The sequence below is a fragment of the Neltuma alba genome, unplaced genomic scaffold (genome assembly GCF_004799145.2).
Source record: "Neltuma alba isolate B1F8T4 unplaced genomic scaffold, ASM479914v2 tig00012201_pilon, whole genome shotgun sequence".
In the NCBI taxonomy this organism is placed as follows: domain Eukaryota; kingdom Viridiplantae; phylum Streptophyta; class Magnoliopsida; order Fabales; family Fabaceae; genus Neltuma; species Neltuma alba.
The window spans coordinates 593,924-609,416 of NW_021636740.1; the positions used below are offsets into that span (position 1 = coordinate 593,924).

General features: G+C 33.7%; 1 protein-coding gene across 1 annotated transcript; it reads left to right on the forward strand.

The window, feature by feature from the left end:
- Positions 1-11,799: 11,799 nt before the first annotated feature.
- LOC114724865 (DELLA protein GAIP-B-like) lies at positions 11,800-15,333 on the forward strand. The gene has a single exon (XM_028911316.1). It carries the CDS (start codon positions 12,191-12,193, stop codon positions 14,030-14,032), a length of 1,842 nt encoding a protein of 613 aa, XP_028767149.1. The 5' UTR covers positions 11,800-12,190; the 3' UTR covers positions 14,033-15,333.
- Positions 15,334-15,493: the final 160 nt, after the last annotated feature.

The window sequence follows — 15,493 nt, forward strand, 5'->3', positions numbered from 1 at the left end:
CCCCACCCATTGCAGCGTGTTTCAATTCTTCTAAACCTCACTCATAATTTCACTCCACACTCATCATCTGTAATACTCGGTTACTAACAGAGCACAATGACTTTGTACAATTCATATAACCGATCCACTTAATAGAATAAGACTTATTATCTGAGATAACTGTTTCAAAATTTTAATATTTATTTATATATGTGTGTGGATGGCTTCATGAGTTGGACCAGCTTTCAACATCGTTGATGAGGTGTGTTGATATTTAGAGAGGTATATTCATGGGCACATAATGAATGCGTTGGTTGGGATGTAATTATATGAATAATTAACCACACAGTTTGATATTATCCGGAGAGGGACAAAAGGTGAAAGAAATAATGGGGAAGGGGGGGTCATCAGGTAGGGGAGGGTACGAGTGCATGAACTTATTCAACTTTCCCGGAAAGCCCCGGCTTACTTTCTCAGGAAAATCATTGAGTCTCAACAATTACAGGTCCCATGTAGCTTTCTTCCCAATTCATTTCCATCATAAATTCTGCATCGAAGAACCCTTTCACTTATCCTCCCTCTTTTGCCTCTCATCTTCCCAAACAAATTCCACTTGCGACTGCCACACACACACACACACACACAGTTGGTTGATATGATATGAGAAGTCATTATTGCTTTCACGTTTTAATTAACTTATTAATTCTGCGTTCATCAGCCTATAATTACCTTCATTCTCGGATGCTTCCTATGCGTATAGTTACAGTGTTTTTATTAATTTGATGCTTTATTTTCACATGTCTCTCCACACAAAAATTCAATTCAATGGGCGCGCGATCTTGTGCTCGTGCATGTCCATGTATAATATTAAAAACCCAAGCTGCGTTTGATATGAATTTGTTATTTAATTTCTGGAATACTTTACGTTCAAAATTACCCAAAATGTTCTGTTAATTTCTGGAATGTTCTCAGGTTCAGAAATCAGAATCATATATACTCAGATTGCAGATTGGGTGGCGTTCTCTCCTGAGCACGCCTTCTATATATGTATATATGATTCATATGGAGATTCATGCACCGCAGTGTTGTGCGTGGTGTGAAGAGAAATTAAGGAACCTAAGTCCTAAAATTAAAATAGAATCATATAATTCAGTGTTGGGAAAAAATGTGGATGTGGATTTTTTGAGTTGGTCAGTCTTAATGGCTCGCCATTTTGGGTAGGTACTTATAATAATATGATGGAGAGATTTTGGGACGGTTTGAAAATGAATTATGAGAAAGGAGTGAAGGTTGGACGTCTTAATTAATTTAATGTGACGTGGTACTAAGGAGTAAGGATATTCACTCACAGACAAAAGGACGATGAATAATGAAACATCAGCAAAATGGAATGTTTAGCCCTTTTCATTAATTGTTGTTCCAATTCCAACTCTGCTTAAACACGTAACTTTATGCCCTTTTCAAATGCAACCTCTCTCCTTTGGACACCTCAACATTTCTGCCACTTTGTTTGACTTATCCTCTCTTTTTTTTCTTGTTTCCTTTCCTTCTTGGGTTTATTGCTGGTAAATGTGCGTTCTTCTTCTATTAGTATCGTTGTTAAATATTTAATCTTTTTGTACGCCGGGTAATTCAAAATGAAAAATTGATTCAAGTGTTTAAATTTACGTTGTTTTTGTTCTTATGATATGCTACTATCATGCTAAAACACGCACAAAGGCTAATTATTGGATACATAATCGTGGTTTAATAGATGACTACAACTATTGAGGGCTTCCTAGTAAGGACGACATATAACATAACCAATTTCCACTCGATAAGCTACTTTCTTGGCCAGCCAATGTATGCAGCAAATTACTACTTCCGTTTTTTAACATAAAAATTCATTTGATTTTTATTTTAATCTTAAATATAAGATCTTAATTCATTTTGTCTCTCATATGTTTAATTTTTTCTAATGTACTCTTTGTAATAACGGTAGTTCTAACCAATCCACTTTATCAGCAAGATATTTTAGAAAAAATATACATATTTATTACAAATAACTAACTTAACTAATTTTTTTAATCCACTCAAATCAGTCAATTAACACTTATATTAAGGACTGGAAGTAGTATTTTTTAGAGCTGCGATCAATTATAGTCATTATCCAATTTAGATCAACCCACATCTTTTTTCTCCCGCATATGACAACCTTAACTAGCATCCACAAAAGTTATTTCATTCCAGATGCTATTATCCTTAGTTAATTGTTTCTTTTCAACTACCGTGCATGAACATTTTCACTCATTTGATTATTGAATTTTGAGTATTATTGCATCATGTCTTTAATATAAGAACTTATTTAACTTTTATTATGGTTTTAATATATAGAAATTTTGTCTTTTATTTTTATTTATTTTTTTTAATATAAAGTCCTTTAACTATGGTAATCCACTTTATTTTTTATATTTATTTATTTTTTTTCAAGATGGTTCTTATAATAATGGTAATTCTAGTCAATACACTTGATTAGCAAAGATAATTTGAGGAAGACAACACTTATTTGTTATAAACAACTAACTTAACTAATTTTTTTTATTCTACTCAAATTAGTTAACTAATTTTTATATGAAGGACCAAAATAGTATCACTTTCTCGTGTGTTTTTAAACATGTTTAAAGCGGATGATTTTATATTTATATAAAACAATAGTTTTCAAAATGCACGTATTAAAAAATGAGTCTTCCCGTTACAAATAAAGTCTTTTAATATATTCTTTCGGTCCTTAATATAAGACTTATTTAACTAAGTTGATTAGATTAAGAAAGTTAGATAAGTTAGTTAACTATAATAAATATTACATGTTTTTTCTAAAATATTTTAATCATCTTCATTATATGTTCCCTCCCTCTTATATTTGATTATAATTGAGGGAGTATCAATAAGGATAATTTGAAAAAAATTGATAAATATAAGAAATAAATCTTATATTTAGAGCCAAAATTAATTTTATAATTAGGTCTTATATTAAGAATCAGAAGAGTAAATTTTAAGCAATTACTACTTCAATGTAGTTTTTACAAATATAAGTTCTTAACTAAATAATTTAAAAAAAAAAAGAGAGAGAAAAGACATCTTTGATATTCAAAGAAATCATGATGACCTTTGGAAGTTAAGGTCGACCTTTGAAAAGAAAAATCATAACATTAGCGAACAATCATCTAGAACTTTTTATACATAACGATTGTATAATTTTAGCTATGAAGCGTTTCACAGAAATAATTTAAGATCTGTCGTATTAAAAAATAAAGGCTGACAAAAAAAAGTTATTTTTTTAATTAAAAAATGAAGGTAAAACTTGCAGAATATAAACTAAAAATGAACCTGAAAATGTTCAATAACTCATGGGCCAGAAATTAGTGCTGACTTTATCGATTAGAAATTCAGATTTGTTAAATTCTAGAAATGTCATCTCAAATGAGAATAATGAGTCATCATGTGAAACATATAGAAGAATCCCAGCCTGGACAAGAATATATACATACACATATATGAATGATTGATAAGTGAATAAGCTCCATTAATTTCTGAACCAATCACATTGTGAAATACTATCGCAAACAACGCAAATAACCAACAAAATTAGTAAGCAATCAGTCGATCTCTCTCCTATTGCACCATTATTATTTATTTTAATCTTTTTAAAAAATTTTAATAACGAGCATGCATATGCATGGTTGCTTTCACTTGTCCAGATTGTTAATAATGCCGTCTCTTACATCCAACGCCAACAAGACACCACTTTTTTCCCCCCGAGAAAAATTAATTATATTTATATATATTATCCTCAATACTTTGATTACTACTTATTTTAAGACTTTATTATTTCCAGTGATAGGTCTTTGGGATGTAGGATGACGTGGACTTCAATTAAAATAACCTTCGTGCTAATGCTGTTATCCTTCTTGACCGGTTTTTTAATTAATCGATAAATTAAGGTTTTGTTATAAGGAATTAATTTAATCCCGCCTGACATGACTAAGTATTATGTATTATTAGGAAAGAAATTAATCGGTGATTAGCGTATATAAAAATGCCAATCCAATCATGACAGTGTGTTTGGAATTTCGTTGAATAAATTAAAGTTTTTACAATTCGAAAATATCGACTCCCAACTTTATTATTATTATCAGTAATATTTAGTATGAAATATAAATATAAATGCCAAGTTTCATCATTTATTCGACATGTCTCATCAGCGTACAGTTACTAGTATTTCTATGGAGAAATATTCGTAAAAACTGAAAAATAATTTTTTTGGGGCAGTCTGCCGAAATTTCCTTTTCGGAGATAAATCTTATTTTGCCGTAAACTAAAATCCTTTTCGTCGACATGGAAGGCGCACAATGATGCCCTTTGTCCCAAACGCTCACATGATGCCGTGAAATTGAGAACATATGTTTTTCGCCGTGATATAAAACTATTCTCAAATTTAATATCTCATTGTGTTTTACTTTTTTTTTTTGGGCTTGTAAATAATAACCTAATCTTATTTTTTAGGGAAACAATATATTCACCATGTTTTCTATGGATTTATTTCTTTCCTTCCAAAAATCTAGCTATATAGATAAGCAAATAAAAGTTTTCATAAAGTTAGACCGTACAAAGTATTTATTCAAAGCATTCGTATATAATCATGTATATGCCAAATAGTTGCACCAAATTAAAAATGAATTTTAAAGAAGACTTTTTTTTTTTGTAATTCACTGTCCAATTTGCCCCTATTTATAGAATTTTAGGTGCGGCTTAGAGCGAGAATTATAAATGCGGTACTAGTAATAGAAAATATCAATTAACTTTTCTGGACACCCTTGTAATTTTTGTAAAAAAGTGGCTTTAATTAGCAAGTAGTATTCTTTTCCTTTTTCTTTTTCCAGAATGGGGGAGAAACGACCACCAGTATATATAATATATATATATCCAGTTTTAAAGACACATTTAGGTTTGATACTTAAATTTGTATTTGACTATTTATTGATATTTTGATTATGAAGGAAACAAGGGACAGGCTTGTACGAGTTTAAGGTAAGAAGGCTTTTTTTTTTTTTTTTAGCGTGTTTGGAGGAGATAGGAATGCATTTCATTAACTAAGTAGTTATGAACTAAACTTATTCATTGAATACATATTCTAATTACATTCCTTGAACTTGGTCTTTGCTGCTCATTCGATGATGCCGTGGGTTTTAAAATTTGAAGCCATCCCTATAATCCACATGTACGTGTATTATTAAATTAAAGATAAACATATAATAACATGTCACGCATCGCACCCGATATTTGACCCATTTATGTACTACCAACTTCTGATCCTCAATAATTTGAATAGATTTAAAAAATTAACTAAGTTAATTATTTACAATAAATGAGTGTTCTTTCTTAAAATACATTTATTAACACTCCTCCGGTCCTAATTATAAGATCCAATTGACTTATTTGAGGAGATTAAGGAAGCAAGTTAAGTTGGTTATTTATAATAAATAAATGTTGTCATTCTTAAAATATCTTTACTAATTAAGTATATTGGCTAAAACTATCATTATTAGAAGGATTATCTTGGAAAAAAAATGCATAAATATAAGAAACAAAATGGATTGGGTCTTATAATTAGGACCAAATAAAAGTCAAATTGGGTCTTATAATAAGGACCGGAGGAGTATTATATATTAGTTAGAACTATCATTTGATAAAATATTTAATATACAACTACTACAAGAATTATATTAAAATAAATAAATAAATATGAGTGACAAAGTGGATTGAGATATTATATTTAGAATCAGAATAAATATCAAATTGACTCTTGTAATAAGAAGTGAATGTGGTGCAAAACATTCATCCCTGTACATGACTTTTTTAGATACTATTGGATCTTATATCAATGATAGAAAGCAATGCTTTGACTCCTATTCTTTTTTATCCTCTTCGTGCCACTGGAACCATTTATAAGTTACTCCTCTGGTCCTTAATATAGAACCCCATTGTTGAGTTGGTTTTGGTTCTAAATATAAGACCCATTTATTATATTTATCAAGTTTCTCTAAATTACCCCTATAGATACTCTCTCAATCATAATCAAGTAGAAGAGGGAGATGTGGTATTAAGAAAGATGATTATGGTGTTTTAGGAAAAACATGTCACATTTCTTATAATTAACTAACTTACCTAACTTCCTTAATCTAATCAAATTAGTTAAATGGGTCTTATATTAAGGACCGGAGGAGTACTTGATATTTAAGTCATCATGAACTTTCTCTGATTCTATTCACGAGATTGAGATGTTTATATGAAGTATTTCATCAGAGTTTCTTTTATAATACATCATATTGATTATTTATTAATTATTATATTTTGTTTTTATCCATAATTAATGCTGATGTTTGAGGGCAAAAAACTTTCTAACGATGTATGTATATATACATTCAATATAGAAAGAATAAAGAATTTATTTAATGTTTATACAAAAAAAAAACATGATTCTTAAATTTGAACAAAAAATATTAAAAGTGATTGGTAAATAAGAACATAATGGGTAATGCACGATTAACCCTTGGAGCTTATAAAGTTTTCCTTTTCATTTGAAGATGTGAGAATATTTGCTGGGCGTGGCAATCAAATAGATAAAAAAGAAGAGCTGGAAATTATGAAGAGTAGAGAATAGAAACATCATAATTCAATGTAAAATACCACTTCCGGTCTTATATATGAAATATAGTTTATTTGGAAGAATTATGATCAAATCCCCCACATAATGAATGTTGCAAGTAATTAATTATAAGATTTTCTCCACAGATGTAGCAACTGGCAAGGGACATACATCAGCAATCTTTTATCGAGTCCACGCCCGATTAATGGGAGTTGAATTTCGCTCTTCTTTAGAGTTACGTATCAATCAACATAACACTATATATATGGTGTAGAATTTATATCAAGCTGCCCACTTCATAAATGAATCATATCATTTTCTTCGCTATAATATAATAAAATAAACTGAATCAATCAGCTCGATCTAATTAAATATATAGCACGATGAACAGAGACCGGCGAATAATACAATAAATCATGAAAACTCACCGAAGTACAGACAATTCTAAAGGCAAATAAATATGCTTCAGCCCCATCTAATTTCATTTGGAGGAAAGAATTTTAATGGAATGAAATTACGAGAGACTACAAGTTATATATATATATATATATATATATACTATTACCTCACATTCTTAATATAAAAGCTTATTAACTAATTTGACTAGATAAAAGGAAACTAGTTAAGTTAGTTATTTATAATAAATATGTGTTGTCTTTCTTAAAATATATTTGCTAATCAAGTGTATTGGTGAGAGTTACTATTATTATAAGGACTACATTTTAAAAAATAAATATAAAAAAAGTAAATTGAGATCTTATATTTTTTATTAAAATAAAAATCAAATAGTTTTCATTCTAATAATTCCTCGTGTATTTGCTCGGTATTAATTTAAAAAGCAGCAATACATGAAAAGGAACCAATTTAAATATTAAAAAAAACATGATGATCTTGCTTATTATGCATAAAATTAAGAAAATATTTTTTTGAGTGATAAATTGAGAAAATATTGTTACCATATATAAGAGATGAATGTACGAGGTCACACATTGAAAGTGGGGAAAAAGCATCCACATGTTACGTGGAATTCAAAACATCATTTTAACCGGGGTGTCTAGATAGCAACTAAATGGGTGTTTGGAAGCATCCAAAAATACTTCTCAAAAGCACTTTTTCGTAAAATGAGATAATTTTTTTATATATTTGTCTCGTATATCGTAAAAGAACTTTTAAAACCATGGTTTGGTTTTCATCCAAACACCCCTCAAATCACGGTTCTAAAAGTGTTTTTACAGTTTAAGAAATAAATATGTGGAGGAATTTGTCTTATTTTGTGGAAAAGTGCTTTTTAAAAGTGTTTTTTAGGGTTGCCAAACACACCCTGAATCGAAAACATGAATTGTACTCCTCTGGTCTTTAATATAATATCTAATTTTTGAGTTAGTTTTGGTTTTAAATATAAGATCTATTTTTTATATTTATCAATTTTTTCTAAATTAGATACTCCTCAACCATAATTAAGTAGAAGAGGAAGACAGCGTATTAAGAAAGATGATTATGGTGTTTTAGAAAAAATGTATAACTTTTTTTTATAATTAACTAACTTACCTAATTTTTTTAGTCTAATCAAATTAGTTAAATAGATCTTATATTAAAAATAAGAGGAGTATTATTTTTGTTATTCATGAGTAAGACAATATGCTACTACAAATTTTTGTTATTCATTTGATCGTTAGGATTGATGTGAAATCAATATATCGGGGCCCAAAAAAAAAAAAGAAATCAATACGTGGCACTGATGGTCCCATAATCAGTATTCATCCGTAATTCAGTATATCTGGTCCTTATAATATTATAGCCATGAAATTGCGAGGAATACATATAATAATGTGAAGTGTAAATTTTTATAGTAGACGAGAAAGACAGGAGTAGGCAGAGGCACAGTACGAGGGGGTGGGGGGACACAGCGTCCAATGTGGGAGGGCCCACGTGGGGGATCATTAGTGGTTACACGTGTCAAAATCACATGGTGTGGGGCCCATTTACAGCTGGTACTGACAGTTCAGGATGGTGGTGGGGGTGTGTGTCAGTCCAGTTTCCGCTCTTTTCCGCTCCCCTCTCGTCCCTCCCGCAACTGAAAATTCCTTTGCCTTTGATTCATATTTGTTTAAAAAAATATTATTTTTTATTCGTATTTTAATGAAAAATAGCAGATTTTTAATCACTATTTGATTCGTCCAGCTGCGTTTATAAAATTCCTTCCAATTTTTATAACTATTAATAAAATCCTTTAAATAATTTAATATACTAAATGATTAATATTTTTCAAGATATCTCATTTATAATTATTATGTTCTCTCTTATTTTGGTGAAGCATACCTGACATCAAAATACAATGCATAAAGGTGAAAAGTCCTTATCGAGAGGATGGTATTTTTCTGGGTTAATACAGATTGTTTAAGTTTGTATTTATTTTTATTTTGGTCTTTAAAGTTTTAAATCATAAATATTAGTCCTTCAAAATATTGATTCTTATGATTTAATAAAAAGTGGGATTATTTTACTTTTTGAGTAACTGAAACCTATAACTTTAAATTTGAAGGATTATAACGGAAATGATGACAGATTTAAATACCGAAAATTATATTAATCCTATTTTTTTAATAATCTTATATTAGAACAACACGAGCAATAAAAAAGAATGTAATCATGTGTGGGGCTCGTGTTCGATTTACACTGCACTGGATAGACGTGAGTCTCCTACCTGACATCGAACATGAGAAATTGAGAATCCACTGTATGCTGTTAATAAATTATAAATACCATAACTTTTTCCTTTTTTTTTAACTTATTTTTTGGTAAGCCCCTTCTCTTTTCTTTCACTCGTAGTGAGGATTTCTCAAAATGAATAGTTTAAAAAAAATTAAGAAATTGAATTGAAACCTAAGGTAAATCTTGTCAACTTTAAGTTAAAACCACACAGCTCTAATAATTACTGGTATTATTAAGGGTACGTAAAAGCCGGCCTCACAGCAAATAAACGAAAGGGGAAGAGATTAGTTAAGTGACGGCGTTAGGGTTGAAATGGGAAAGCGGGGATTATAGTTGAGAGGATGAAGTTTGGGCGGCCGTTGGTGGCGTGTGACGTCGACGGCGGGGCCGTTGTTGTCAAACGGTCTCCATTGTGTGGGGCAGAGTTGACATTAGATTAATCATAATGGGAATTCAACTCCACGCGCTCATGCCAACGCGCTTCTGGGGAAATAAATTGTGATAGGTACAGATCATCAGGAGGAGTAAAGTGGGGGGAATGATTAATGATCGATTGCTTTGACTTAATTACACCTTAATTATCGATTCTGCGCCTTATTTATTTTCATCAGCTACGACTTTTATGGATGCTTCTCATATTTGTCACCCTCAATCACGAATCAACTGCTGCTCGGCCACGAGCATTTTTAGCAGTATCAGCGAAAGCCTCATATTATTGCTAATTGATGTTGTATTTATAAAAGGGTAAATGTGTGATTTTAATATTAATCTTATTTTTTAACTGCACATATCGCCCCAATCTTTTGTAATGTTACAATTCTACCTATGATCTTTTTATTGATACAATTATATGTTGATTGTGCCAAATTAAAAGATCATAAGTAAAATAATATAAAAAACTCAATAAAATTACACCATTAAAAAAATTGGGTGCTTAGTGCACATTATGCTTAAAATTTCACATTTACCATCTATAAAAATTATTTTGAAAAACACACGGTATCGGCTCATATGTGACTATCAAATTCAGAACTTTCTCTAGATTAAAAGTAATATTGTAGCTTTGTAACTCGAGGGCACAATTCAAATATTAAAAAATTTCTTGTTATATAATAAACTAATCATCGTGCGAAATAATATAGTGATAGTTTCTATTTATTTATATAATTGACTTATAAATTGAAATGAATATGAAAAAGATATTAGACTATCAATAAGAAAAAATGCATATAATCCCTAGAGAAAAACGAGACTTTATCACGGGTTAAACTTAGTATCCCTTTCAGCCTGCGTTATATGGAATCCTTGAATTAAAATAATACAAGAAACTACTTTCAAATCCAAATAATAATTAGACGGTGCACTCATGCAATAACATGAAAGAGAGAAATTCAACACGGGCTAATCTATTTGTGATTCATGAATAGTATATTTTATGAAATATTTTATATCAAGCCTTTTATACTATTTCTGGCCCATAATATAAAAGTTAGTTGACTAATAATTTGAATAAATTAAGAACATTAGTTATGTTGGTTGTCTGTTATAAATATGTGTTGTTTTTCTTAAAATGTCATTACTAATCATACGTATTACTTAGAACTATCATTTAATGAAATATTTAACATATATGACTATTACAATAATTACTTTAGGAAAAAAAGATAAAAATGAGAGATAAAATGAATTAAGATACTATATCTGGCCTTTAATATAAGACCCTGTTTGATTTTTATTTTAATTCTAAATATAAGATCACAATCCACTTTCTCTCTCATATTTATTTATTTATTTTCAAGATAATTTTTTAACAATGGGATTCTAATAAATAAACCTGATTAGCAAAGATATTTTAGAAAAGACAACACATATTTATTACAGATAACTAATTTAACTTATTTTTTTAATCTATTCAAATTAGTCAACTAGCTCTTATATTTAGGACCGAAAATAGTATTATATTTAGAATCAAATTGAATGTCAAACTCATTCCCATATTAAGAATGGGAGTAGAATTATCTATAATTGTGAACTAGATTTCAATATCTATGCACGCACTATATGAAATAAGTTATAGACTACTACATAAAATGACACTCAAATGGCACTATCGTTGGCTCGTTACACCCAAATGTATCAAATAGGCCACACCAAGTGCAGCTAATAAATTTGTAATTTTAATGCCAAAGGTACATTCTTCGCAGTGACTCTGGACTCTGGCCTCAATCAAGCTACACTACAAAATAAATGAAATCCCTCAATTGGTCACCTCATGGTAACCAAGAAAATACCTCATCATCCAATTTTTCCAACTCATACAAGTGTGCATAGGGTAAAAGTTAAAAAGGAAAAAAAAAAAACAAAAACCCAAAAATGCATCATTTGGATCTTATCTGTTTGAGCTGATGCTGTTGTTGTTATTGTTTACCTGATGGGTTCATAGGAGGTCGCGCCTGATCACGAGCGTTTTCAAATAGCATTCTCATTTCTTTTTTCTGTGACATATATAATATTAATTTTTATACTTTAGATTTGATATATTTTGTGGATTTCAAATTATTCCTATTTGCTGTTGAGAGGAATTTGCAGTACTAGTAGTGGTGAAAAAACCATGCCAAAGAGCAACAGAGCCCCAATCCCCAATGCTCAGATTCTTCACCATTCATAGCGACTGCCTCATCTCCATCCTCACCCTCTGGGTTTCTGAGCGCACCCGCTAATCGAAGGAAGGGAAATCACTCTCAATCGCCAAAACCCCCCTTTGAATCTGAAACTAAATCTTCAGCCCCAAATCACGAGGAAAAGCAACCAGCCATGAAAAGAGAGCATCATCAGCTTTGTCCCAACCCGGGCGACTCCTTCATGACCGCCAGCTCTAGCGGCAAATCAACGCTATGGGAAGATGAGGCCCAAGATGGTGGCATGGACGAGCTTCTCGCCGTCCTCGGCTACAAGGTAAGGGCGTCGGACATGGCCGATGTTGCCCAGAAGCTTGAACAGCTTGAAGAAGCCATGGGTAATGTTCAGGGCGGTATCTCTCAACTCTCCTCCGAAACTGTTCATTACAACCCTTCTGATCTCTCTACCTGGCTTGAAAGCGTGCTTTCTGAGCTCAACCCATCTCCTAATTTCGACTCTTTGACTGCCGTCGCCGGCGCCGCCTCTGCGCCACGGCTCCCTCCGCCTCCTCCTCCCCCGGCTGATGATTCTGCCTTCTTGGCTCCGGCGGAATCATCAACTATTACCTCCATTGATTTCACTGACCATAGCCCGCAGCAGCATTTGAATCCTCTGCATAAGCACCAAGATAGCTTAATCTTCGAAGACGCATCTTCCTCAGATTATGATCTCAAGGCTATTGCAGGCAAAGCTATCTACAGCAGTCAGACTCAAACCCAGCACCAGCAGCAGCTCGAATCTCCTTCCCGAGAAAGCAAACGTTTGAAACCCTCTTCTTCTGCGTTCAACCCTGCATTGTTCTCGTCCTCCCCTCTGGGGTCTTATACCTTACCCAACGAGTCAACTCGTCCTGTCGTCCTCGTCGATTCGCAAGAAAACGGAATTCGACTCGTTCATGCATTGATGGCTTGCGCGGATGCCGTACACCAGAACAATTTTTCTCTCGCAGAAGCTCTGGTCAAACAGATCGGATTCCTCGCGGTGTCTCAGGCCGGAGCTATGCGCAAGGTTGCGACCTACTTCGCGGAAGCGCTTGCTCGCCGTATATATCGGCTTTACCCAGAAAACCCCCTCGATCATTCTCTTTCCGACATGCTTCAGATTCACTTCTACGAGACCTGTCCATACCTCAAATTCGCCCATTTCACAGCTAACCAAGCCATCCTCGAAGCTTTTGAAGGCAAAAGGCGAGTTCATGTCATCGATTTCAGCATGAATCAAGGGATGCAGTGGCCGGCTCTCATGCAAGCACTGGCTCTCCGACCTGGCGGTCCACCGGCGTTCCGGTTAACAGGAATTGGACCACCCGCTCCGGATAACTCAGATCACCTCCAGGAAGTGGGTTGGAAACTCGCTCAGCTAGCAGAAACTATTCATGTTGAATTTGAGTACAGAGGGTTTGTTGCGAACAGTTTAGCTGATCTAGATGCTTCTATGCTCGACCTGAGACCGAGTGAAGTTGAGTCTGTGGCTGTTAACTCGGTGTTCGAGCTTCACAAATTGTTGGCCCGACCCGGAGCGATCGAGAAGGTGTTATCGGTGGTGAAGCAGATGAAGCCGGAAATAGTCACTGTTGTAGAGCAAGAAGCGAACCACAACGGACCGGGGTTTCTGGACCGGTTCACCGAGTCACTACACTATTACTCGACCCTGTTCGACTCGTTGGAGGGATCCGTGGACACTCAGGATAAGATCATGTCGGAGGTGTATCTGGGGAAGCAAATCTGTAACGTGGTCGCCTGTGAAGGAGTGGACCGCATTGAGAGGCACGAGACACTGAGTCAGTGGAGGAACCGGTTGGGTTCTGCCGGGTTCGCTCCGGTTCACCTGGGCTCTAACGCTTTTAAGCAAGCAAGCATGCTTCTGGCTCTCTTCGCCGGTGGAGATGGTTACAGAGTAGAAGAAAACGGCGGTTGTCTGATGCTGGGTTGGCATACTCGGCCATTGATCGCTACATCGGCCTGGCGACTCGCCTAGAAACCGGGGGCTGTTCGCTGAGTTGACTCAGCGAGTTGGGTCCTTTTTACTTTCCGAAATTCCCAATTTTTTTCCGAAAGAAAAGAAAGCGATTGTGGGGAAGAGGGTGCAGTGTGATGCTGAGCTGTTTGTACAGCTATTCGCTGAGAGGCTGAGACCCACCAATGTCTATGCCTTCCCCCCTTGCCTTTCTTTTTCCTCTCTCTCACTCTGTTACAATTCCATTCCCCTTTCTGCTTAGGGTTCTTTTACCAGTTTTGTTTCCTTTGTTGGGTTGGACTGGAATCTCTTGTTATTTTTCAGGGTTGAATCCAAAACTAGGGCTGATGCTGTATTTATCTCTTGATATAAATAGCTCGCTGCTAATAAATGTAATCTTTTTTCTTATGGGGCCATTTAATGATGAATGCAGAAGGGAAATGATGAATGGTAAATCATGATAAACTTATTCGTCACAATTAATCTTGTGCATGCAAGTTGTTAATTTGCCAAAATGGAGAATGTGGTGCTAGCTGATCTGCATAAGCGAGTGCAGGGAAAGCGGGCTTCCCTTTCAAGAAAGAGACTGAGTTTGATGCAACCAATGCCATCGATGTGGTTGATGGAATGGGACTGTTTCAGTGTTATGCAAATTTAGTGTGATAAAACAGCATCCTCTTTAATGTCCTGGGGAAAGCACAATCACCAGAAAGTGAAAATAAAATTTAAAAAAAGGGATTACCTAAGCCGTATAATGTCAAGATCTTTATGGTTCATGGTGCTTTCCCAGTTGAAAAAGTTGCACTTTTTAGGGCTCTCTTTCACTCTCTCTCTCAATCATATTGCTATTCACTGTTCGTGGTTTCTTCTACTCAATCTTTTCCTTTTCCAACTCTCAGTTTCCGTTTTTCAGTTTCCGGGTTCATTTCAGATTCTGTATTTTCTGCACGCTTTGGATCCATCCCCTTTGAAACCGTGACACATTCCCATAAAATTTGAAATAACTACGCATAAAGTTTATACCTTTTCCTTTCTTTACTTGGTTCCAACCTGCAGTCTTCTGGTTCATTTCTCATCTTCTTCCCCCTGCATGCTGAAGAGATAATGCCATGTCTCATCTATCTCCAAAAGATGTGATTTTTGTAATAAAAAAGAGCATGTAAAACCGTGAAAGATACTCAAAGATGAAGCAGCATCCAGATCATTGGTCAAAGCAAGAATCTTGATCTTCCTAGTTGGTTTATTCTTTTTATTTTACTTGTTGATAACCATGATTGTACTTGCCAGGAGGTGCAGATAATTAATATAAGATCCTCCATGTTTTTCTTGTCCTCCTCACAGATCCTGTTTCCCCAAATTTTTTAAATCCTCAAAACTCTGGCAACTTGCATCTGCAATTCCCTATGATCCACAATTACCGAAACATTAATAATAAACAACATTAGCTTTCTCAAATGCAAATGCAAACTCTGTGGTAATGTC

Coding starts and splice junctions, on each gene's coding strand:
- LOC114724865 (XM_028911316.1), top strand. CDS start 12,191: ATGAAAAGAGAGCATCATCAGCTTTGTCCCAACCCGGGCGACTCCTTC.